Source organism: Liolophura sinensis, chromosome 13 (assembly GCF_032854445.1).
Source record: "Liolophura sinensis isolate JHLJ2023 chromosome 13, CUHK_Ljap_v2, whole genome shotgun sequence".
NCBI lineage: Eukaryota > Metazoa > Mollusca > Polyplacophora > Chitonida > Chitonidae > Liolophura > Liolophura sinensis.
The window spans coordinates 9,606,688-9,616,990 of NC_088307.1; the positions used below are offsets into that span (position 1 = coordinate 9,606,688).

Here is a 10,303-nt window from a genome sequence, read left to right on the forward strand (position 1 = left end):
GTTTGTTTGACTATAATATCGTAATACATGTACATGTAGTCTGTTTCTTTGACCATATCATCATCATACATGTAGATGTAGTCTATTTGTTTGTATGACCATAATATAATAATACATGTAGATGTACTCTGTCTGTTTGTTTGACCATGACATCATAATACATGTACATGTGGTCAGTTTGTTTTTTTGAACATATCCTGATACATTTACATGTAGCCCATTTGTTTGTTTGACCATATCATCATAATACAAGTAGTTTAAAGAAACCCATGACCTACATCCTCATCCATTCTGCCAATAAAACAACATGTGTTAATGCGATTTATGAAGGCCCCTGTTTATGTAATGTGAGGTTGATCAAAAACTTTGTGGTAATTTCCCACGCATCTTGAACTGAGGGTTTATACATGTAACAAAATAATACAGCAAGTCATATGAAAAAAGTAGCAGGTCATTTCAGATTTGGCCCGCAACTTATTAAATAATGTAAAAAATAACAGGCCATAAAACATTTTCTAAAACGAGCCCTGCTATGGTTCACATCTTATCCATATATTTCCCATTTATACCAATCTGAGGATTTGGCCAGCGGTTAAAATCAAGGACAATTTATTTTAAAAACTTTTTGTCACTTGAAATCAGAACTCTCAAAAGGGAAGCAAATTTGAAACCACATTTTTTCACCTGCTTGTCCAGAGTCCTCAATGCCACGCAATTTGTGACTTTATTTTTCAATTTGATTTCTTAATCAAAATTTAACCTCAACATAACACACAGCTTATGTCCCCAGACCTTTGAAGTCTTTCCAACTTTAACCCAATAGTGAATAAGGTGATTTTTTTTTTGGGGGGGGGGGGGAGTGGGGGTGGACTTCTGAAGCTAAGTATAGCCTCAACATAATACACAATTTTACGTCTCCAGACTTGTTCCAATGTTAATCCTGATACTCCAAAAGGTGAGTGTTTAAAACTAATTTCAAATCAGCTTAATTCAAATCTGGTAGGGGCCTCTGTGGCTGAGGGGGTTACCACGCCTCCCACCAATATGATCGCTGTGAATACAAGTCTGGCTCATGCCGGCTTCCTCTCCGGCCATACATGGAAAAGTGTGGCAGGAAAACCTGCCGATGGTCTTGGGTTTCCCCTGGGTTCTGCACGGTTTCTTCCCACCATAATACTATCACTATGGCCACTATCCTATAAGTGAAATATTCTTGAGTACGGCGTGAAACACCAATCAAATAAATTCAAATCTGGTTATGTGTGATTCTTATTTACAGGTAACATTACAATAGTTCTTGGTAATTCTAGTTACCTTGCTGCATAGTGGATCGTTTATTTCCACAAAGTCTCTCTGGAAAGGAGCAATGGGTGTCTCCGTGAGGTACTCCAGTAACACCATACACGACAACACCTCCACCTGCGCCTGAGCAAGAAAAAAAAGCAAATTTGAAAGAAATGAAACACCCAGCCAAATGTATATATGTGTACTGACAAAGTTACCCACAAAGTCGCTCTGAAAGGGAGTGATGAATCTCAGTGAGATACTCCAGTAACACCATATACGACAAAACCTCTGCCTGGGCCTAAGAAGAAGAGGTGATCACAGAAAGGTGATCAAAGCTGATTAAAAGAAAAGACAACACTCAACCTATTGGTTGCCTTAACATGGTGTATCCCACGGCCTCTTAAGAATTCCAGACTAAAAGTTAATTTACACAGTTACCAGGCCAGTCAGACAAAAAATGGCTGTGTTCTGCTGCCACACCTCTCTTTTGAAATAACTATGGTTACATTTTTTGTTGCCTTTTCTTTCGAAAGATGCAGGAACCGTAATTTTTAATATTCTTATCGGATTTAAATGAATCAATCGAGTCAGCGATGCGTAAATTTACAAGGGATTTATGAAAATTTCTTGAAGAAAAAAAAGACAAAAAATTTTGGTGTAGATATTGCACCGGGCCCACTTTCACAAAACTTTGTAATTCAATTTTTTGTACGGTAACTTTTCTCATAATGATGCCGCTCTATGGCACTATAACCTGGATAATGTCTTGATGAAAACAGTTATGAGAAATTTGGCATACGAAACTCTATGAAAGTGGCCCGAAGGGGAATTCTCCACCCTTGTTCAGCTTGTTAAACCTTGTAAAAGCACTAAATGGTTCTATTCTTCTATGTGTGGTGTTGATCTTCCTAAACTTTTATTGTGGCTATGTTTGATCTGTCACAGACAACTAGATATACAACCTTACAATCAGCTCAGTGATCAACTGTTAACATACAGATTTGAGGGCATATTTCCCTGTCTATGTGACCAGTGTGGAACTTGGTGTGCCTCTATGTAAATAAACCCAGAATGTGTTTTAGTTCTTGTAAGAGTTTACGTAAATTAAGTTCTGATAGCAAATTTGTAATAGTGGCCCCATAACAATGATCAAAGGCTATGTTTACCTTAGCTTTGGGCCCCCTCCAGGCCGAGTACACCATGCCGTGCGTCTCCTCATCTGATGGATAGGGGAGCCTCTTCTCCACTGTTTGGGTAAGAGGGGGAACAGGTGACTGCCAGGGTCGCGTAAACGCTGGACGGTCACCCTGGGAAACATAGAAGAAAAACCAGATTACATGTGATGTTCTGTACTCAACCGACACTTTTTCCAGTGATGGAATTACATCGTATTCAGATTTGTTTGATTGGTGTTTTATGCCGTACTCAAGAATATTTCACATATGCGACAGCAGCCAGCATTATGGTGGATAATGATGTTGTTCAGTGAAGATATCACAGTGCAAGGAAAGCCAAATCATATACACTGAACTCCTGTGTCTGCTTACATCACCCATACCCTGTCCAGCCTGTCAATGGTATGTGTGTGGGGTGCAAGTGATGCGACATTGTGTTTCTGATTGCTCTATAAACATGGCATGCCCCATGGACTCGTTAGAATTCCAGATTAAACGTTGGTTTTTAGTTACCAGGAATGACTGAAAGAAGAAACGGCTGTAGCCGTTTAGGCCTGTTTCCACCACCCTTCCTATGCAACTCGGCTTAAATTATTTGTTGACTTTTCTTTTGAAGTTCATGTCTCAGTTCTTGGAACAACATGTTGTTATTACAGGTAAAGGTGTGTTAGATATCCAATCAATTGCAGGGAATGAGGAAAATGTCTTGCCCTGGTCTTTTCAAAATCAGAAATAAGTGAAAACAGAAAAAGGAATTATGGGGCACTTTTGCTGTCATCTTAACTTCAAAATAATGACAGGTAAGCAGATAAAAACTGCTGCTCCTACCTTCTGTCTTAAAACTTACAACAGGAAAAGCACTCACCTTTGCTACTATCTTGTCATCAATTTTATGGCATTTGAAAACAGGTAAAGAGTGAAGGCACTGGTCATGTGAAAACAGATAAAGAGTGAAGGCACTCGCCATGTGGAAACAGATAAAGAGTGATGGCACTCGCCATGTGGAAACAGACAAAGTGTGAAGTCACTCGTCATGTGGAAACAGATAAAGTGTGAAGGCACTCGCATGTGGAAATAGATAAAGTGTGAAGGCACTCGCCATGTGGAAAAAGATAAAAGAGTGAAGGCACTCGCCATGTGGAAACAGATAAAGACTAAAGGCACTCACCATGTGGAAACAGATAAAGGAGTGAAGGCACTCGCCATGTGGAAACAGAAAAACAGTGAAGGCATTCGTCATGTGGAAACAGATAAAGAGTGAAGGCACCCATCATGTGGAAACAGATAAAGACTGAAGGCACTCATCATGTGAAAGCAGAAAAAGAGTGAAGACACTCGCCACGTGGAAACAGATAAAGTGTGAAAGCACTTGCCATGTGGAAACAGATAAAGACTGAAGGCACTCGCCATGTGGAAACAGATGAAGACTGAAGGCACTCGTGTGAAAACAGATAAAGAGTGAAGGCACTCGCCATGTGGCAACAGATAAAGAGTTAAGGTACTTGCCATGAGGAGACAGATGAAGGCTGAAAGCACTCATCATGTGAAAACAGATAAAGACTGAAGGCACTTACCTTTGCTGTTATCTTGTCTTCCACAGGTTTTAATGCGTCAAACACCTCCTGAGGATCAACCTTCCCCGTAATGATCACGCAGAGGTTCTCTGGACGGTAGAACTCATGGTGGTAGGCACACACCTGTGTACAAAATGCCAGGTAATGATTAATCTCACATTTGCTACATGAAACATTTCACATTTTCTTGCCTTTCGAAGCATGAGTTACATGTACTCTAATTCTCAGCTTACTTCAGAGTCCGATCTCTTGACACCTCTCTAAATATAGGCAAAAAGTCCTTCTTTCAGACAAATTTATCTAAAATTGGCCCACATAAAACATCTAAAGTATCATTTCTACACAAAATCAGTATCTGCCTTGTGTATTACTACAATATGACTTATCACTGTTCATATACATGTATATGTAGATGAATGTTCAACAGTTTAACGCAAACACAATATTGATGGTTTATTTACCTATATATTTGTTTTTAAACGCCTTGAGTTTTACCTTATATAAAGAATTCCTTTAATGCAATTTAATGGTTGTAGAAAACCACAGACCTTTGGCAGGTTACTGACAAAACTGTTGGTTTATAACATCAAATATTTGATAGCATAATGACCCAGGAGCCTATCACCAATGTGGCTGCTGTGAGTTCAAGTTTAGCCCATGCTGGCTTCCTCTCTTATTGTATGTGGGAAGATCTGCCAGCATCGAGCGGATGGTCGTGGGTTTCCTCGAGGCTCTGCCCTTACCTTTCTGTGGGAGGTACTGATGCGGAGATTCTCCATGATGCCCCCTGTCTCTGATTTGTACCCACAGCGCCCTGGGTACATCTCCCTCAACATGCCCAGGTAACACCGGCTCTCCCCAGAGTTCTCCCGTGCCTGCATCTCACAGTACACCACCCCTGCGTCTTCGCCCTCACCATTGATGTGGTGCACTTCTGTGATGTAGCCAGACTCCTGTAGGCATCAACATATTATTTCACACTTGGTATTAATACAGTGCACCTCAGTGATGTAGCCAGACTGCTACAGTCATAAAAATGTTCATCTGTTCATTGACTGGTGTTCGATTGTTCACATTTAGTATTAACATGTAACCAAACTCTTAAGTAATACAGATGTTCATTTGTTTGTTGACGTCTGAAGCCAGACACATTCATTTATTTGTTGACTGCTGAAGCCAAATACATTTATTTGTTTGTTGACTGCTGAAGCCAGACACATTCATTTGTTTGTTGACTGCCGAAGCCAGACACATTCAATTGTTTGTTCACTCCTGAGGCCAGACACATTCATTTGTTTGTTGACTGCTGAAGCCAGACACATTTATTGTTTCTTGACTGCTGAAGCCAGACACATTCAACTGTTTGTTGACTGCTGAAGCCAGACACATTCATTTGTTTGTTGACTGCTGAAGCCAAACACATTCATTTCTTTGTTCACTCCTGAGGCCAGACACATTCATTTGTTTGTTCACTCCTGAGGCCACACACATTCAACTGTTTGTTCACTTCTGAGGCAGCACACTTCATTTGTTTGTTCGCTCCTGAGGTCACACAAATTCATTTGTTTGTTCACTCCTGAAGCCAGACACATTTATTTGTTCACTCAGGAGGCCACATGCATTCATTTGTTTGTTGACTCCCGAGGCCAGACACATTCATGTTTGTTCACTCCTGAAGCCAGACACATTCGTTTGTTCACTCCTGAAGCCAGACACATTCATTTGTTTGTTCACTCCTGAAGCTACACACATTCATTTATTTGTTGACTCCTGAGGCCACACACATTCATTTGTTTGTTGACTGCTGAAGCCAGACACATTCATTTGTTTGTTCGCTCCTGAAGCCATACACATTAGTTTGTTCACTCCTGAAGCCAAACACATTCATTTGTTCACTCCTGAAGGCAGAATCATTCATTTGTACACTACCCGATAAATAAACATGATCATTTGTTTATGGTCCCCTACAGTCACAGAGACAGTCATTTATTCATGGTGCCCTACATCACAAAGATGGTCATTTGTTCATGGTCCCCACAGTCACAAAGATGGTCATTTATTCATGGTCCTCTACAGTAACAAAGATGGTCATTTGTTCATGGTCCTCTACAGTAACAAAGATGGTCATTTATTCATGGTCCTCTACAGTAACAAAGATGGTCATTTATTCATGGTCCTCTACAGTAACAAAGATGGTCATTTATTCATGGTCCTCTACAGTAACAAAGATGGTCATTTGTTCATGGTCCCCACAGTCACAAAGATGGTCATTTATTCATGGTCACCTACAGTCACAAAGATTGTCACTTATTCATGGTCCTCTACAGTAACAAAGATGGTCATTTGTTCATGGTCCCCACAGTCACAAAGATGGTCATTTATTCATGGTCACCTACAGTCACAAAGATTGTCACTTATTCATGGTCCTCTACAGTAACAAAGATGGTCATTTATTCATGGTCCTCTACGGTAACAAAGATCGTCATTTGTTCATGGTCCCCACAGTCACAAAGATGGTCATTTATTCATGGTCCTCTACGGTAACAAAGATCGTCATTTGTTCATGGTCCCCCCAGTCACAAACATGGTCATTTATTCATGGTCCTCTACGGTAACAAAGACCGTCACTTGTTCATGGTCCCCCCAGTCACAAAGATGGTCATTTATTCATGGTCCTCTACGGTAACAAAGACCGTCACTTGTTCATGGTCCCCCCAGTCACAAACATGGTCATTTATTCATGGTCCTCTACGGTAACAAAGATCGTCATTTGTTCATGGTCTCCTACAGTCAGAAAGACGGTCATTTGTTCATGGTCTCCTACAGTCAGAAAGACCGTCATTTGTTCATGGTCTCCTACAGTCAGAAAGACCGTCATTTGTAAATGGTCTCCTACAGTCACAAAGATGGTCATTTGTTCATGGTCTCCTACACTCAGAGGGACAGTCAATTGTTCATGGTCACCTACAGTCACAAAAGCGGTCACTTGTTCATGGTCAGCTACAGTCACATAGACGGTCATTTGTTCATGTGCCCCTACAGTCACAAAGACGGTCATTTGTTCATGGCCCCTTACAGTCACAAAGATTGTCACTTGTTCATAGTCCCCTACAGTCACAAAGATTGTCACTTGTTCATGGTCCTCTACAGTCACACAGGAATTAGGTTCAACTTTTCAGGTTTGCTCTTGTTGAATTAAGAAAATCCATTTCCATGCAATTTGTTTTCATCAGAACTCGTGATTGCGACTCTAAGATCTAACAATAGCATTTATTATGTGTGGTGTTGCTTATTATTCCGTATGCCATGTTGCCCATAACTCAGACTGTGCAAAAGTAACCAATGGGAGAGATTTCAGATCATTTATCGCAAGTTTTCACAGGTAAAACGCAAAAAAAATTGTTGACGACCGATGGACCAATGGCTTCTTACACGCAACAAACACTGTTTTAAGGATGGTCTCCATGTACTAGTAGGCGAGTAAACACCCTTCTCTCGGTCCATGCCTCAGGAGTTCGCCCCATGTGGCAAAGTCCTGCAGCTAGGCTGTCACTGGGTATAACTGCACAGCTGGGGGTTGATCACTCTCCCTTGTCATCTCCACCGGCAACTCAAATCGGCTAAACTTGATGGCTAGAAATTTGCAACTAAACTAAAGATGGTATACCAGGAAGTGACTGTTGTTGTTGCTGCACATGGAACCTTCCACAAACTCGCATCTTGTCAAAACCAACAATTTGCCATTGCGGATGTTGTCGGTTTAACTGTATAACACTGAAAAATTAAGAACTTTCAAGGGCTTATTCCCCCAATGACCTACCCCCTCCCACCAAAAAAGCCTCCTTTTCAAGGACATTCACGGGTTTTAGAAACTTACAACAATACTGAAATACTTTCAAGGACTCAAGGATCCGTGTAAACCCTGACTTACGGTGAGAGTTGGGTAGAGGATATGATCCAGGTAGATTGGCATGAGCTTTAGGAAGCCCTCGCTGCCAGCAGTGGTCATAGTGTAACATGTGTGGTCAGTGTCCGTCCAGGCATTGGTTCCGGAGGCCAAGCACCTGTTAGCCAGCAAGTCCAGGACCCCCTGAGAACATCACAGGTAGAACAAACATTTAGCAATGATATTTTATTGATGTCTTTGTTCAGCTAATGGCGTGTGGTAAAATATAAAAAGGCCAGAGTTAAAAGACATGATATTAAAAATTTCACTGACTGACTGACCAACAAAAAAACAAAACGACTGAGCTAGTGTAGAGCTGCTCAGTTGAAGCTAAAAACATTACTACCAGAAGTTGCATTCTTTAATATACACAGTGTCGTAAAAATGTGAATATCAGTATACTGTAACTGTATCTCACCTGAAGTTTAGCATTTTTGAAGTGACCACATTTTATCCTAATTCCTCAACCTTTTCACATTTAAAAGAACAATTTTCAGGGAATTATTCACAGTTTTAATTTGATTTTGAAGACAGAACTACATTAGTTAGATTGGTCAAGATCAGAAAAAACGCAGAAAAATGCCTTCAGATTATGCTTGAACAAACATGCAAATAGGCTGAATTACAGTATCTGTCTTGCTAGCGTGAAAATTTGTTACCTTATAGGGGTAGTCCTCACTTCCCATGAACACCAGGTGCTCCAGAGTGTGTGGCAAACCATCATCATTGTGAGCTTCAGTGGCTGAAGGTACAACATTTATTTATTTATCTGGCTGAGTTTAATGCCTTATACGACTGACCTAATTAAAATATCGCCCATCACTAAGGTGCACATTTTTTCAGCTTCTGAGAGTTCTACAGATCTTAGGTAGGTGTCTCCAGGTTTGTTTGGATAGTATGTCCTACTGGAAAAGGAAAAGTTTTGGCACAAAAGTAATATTCTATGACATTTATTTGCCTCTATACAGGCATGTTTTGGGGGCAAAATTTTTGGTCTGATTATTTCTTTCACATGGCAGCAACCAGTTCTATGGGTGACATTTTATTTATTTGACTGGTGTTTAATTTTTCATTTATATAATCATGATCCGAGTCATGGCTGGAGGGCCTGGAAAAAAACAACTACCAGTACCTTTATCAAGTACCTGTCAAACCTCCTGGCTTAAAGTTTAAGCTGAAACACCATACTAATGGTGATTGTCGTCTTGCTTCTCATTCATCAAAATTACTGCATTCATGGAGAATCAGGTGTGCTAAAATCTCGGAACCATGTGCTAAAAAGATATGGAAATCAACCTAACAAGACAGAAGAAGCCAGTTTTAAATGACAGCTTTAGAGATGGTTACATCGGTCATCACAGAAGCAGAATAGAAGAAACAACATGTTCAGTCAGTTGAACGAGAAAAGTCAACTACATGTATAAAGATTTCAGTCAGGCTTATGACTACTGCCTGCACAGCTGTCTCCTTATCCACTTTACACACACTTACACCCTGGATTTTGGATGCACCTGGTGCATTGTGACGGCATACAGTGATTTTGACGAGAGAAAAGTCAAGATATTCTGAAAGTAGCTAGTCTGAAAATGATTTAAATGTGTACGAGGCTTAGTTTTGGGCTAATATATGGATGTAATGGAGTGGTTGTCACTTTTATAAAGCCAGTTTCTAGAAATATTTACCATTCATGGTTATAACACCAAACTCCCAAGGAAACGTGATTTACGAAATATTTATTTATAAGGTTTTGCGAAAATGACAGTGGCTGATCGCCCCAGTGAAGAACTTTAATACAGACAGTCGACGTGTTGTTGTTGTTGTTGTGTTCACATGCTATCAGAAATATGCATTTCTCACCCAGGCAGAAATACCCATTCACCAACGGCCCTTCCACTTGAGCAATAAATACAGATAATCCTGTCCGCTGAGATTTATACTTGGACACCGGAATAGACTCGTTGGCATGAGCTGTGAACAAGTAATCGAACCCTGACATGGCCATTTTTAGATGCCGCGCATGGAAATCGTTGCCATCCAAAAGTTGCCTCCCTTTGCCGGCAGACGAGTCGACGCAAAAATGGTGGGAAGGGCTGAAATGGAAGGTTTGAAACTTTTGAAAAATATGAGAAGTATCCACGAATATAAAAAACCTAGAGCATTAATCGAAACAGTGAAAATAGTATTTGTATGGCAATGATATAATGGGACGAAAATGTAAAATTACAATGCTTATGAAGTGCGTTTCACACCTTCCCGCAAATAATGGTTGATGGACAGATATTCGGTCGCGCGCTTTATGAAATGAGCAGACGAAAGTAATG

General features: G+C 40.4%; 1 protein-coding gene across 1 annotated transcript in view; it reads right to left on the reverse strand.

The window, feature by feature from the left end:
* LOC135480832 (uncharacterized protein C05D11.1-like) overlaps positions 1 to 9,984 on the reverse strand; it is a 46,058-nt gene extending 36,074 nt beyond the window's left edge. Inside the window, exons 1-7 of the mRNA XM_064760761.1 lie at positions 9,840 to 9,984; positions 8,642 to 8,724; positions 7,968 to 8,126; positions 4,780 to 4,989; positions 4,037 to 4,159; positions 2,454 to 2,594; positions 1,315 to 1,425 (exon numbers count right to left, since the gene is read on the reverse strand). Of these exons, the coding sequence (XP_064616831.1) occupies positions 1,315 to 1,425; positions 2,454 to 2,594; positions 4,037 to 4,159; positions 4,780 to 4,989; positions 7,968 to 8,126; positions 8,642 to 8,724; positions 9,840 to 9,984 (972 nt within the window). The remainder of the gene's footprint in view (positions 1 to 1,314; positions 1,426 to 2,453; positions 2,595 to 4,036; positions 4,160 to 4,779; positions 4,990 to 7,967; positions 8,127 to 8,641; positions 8,725 to 9,839) is intronic.
* Positions 9,985 to 10,303: the final 319 nt, after the last annotated feature.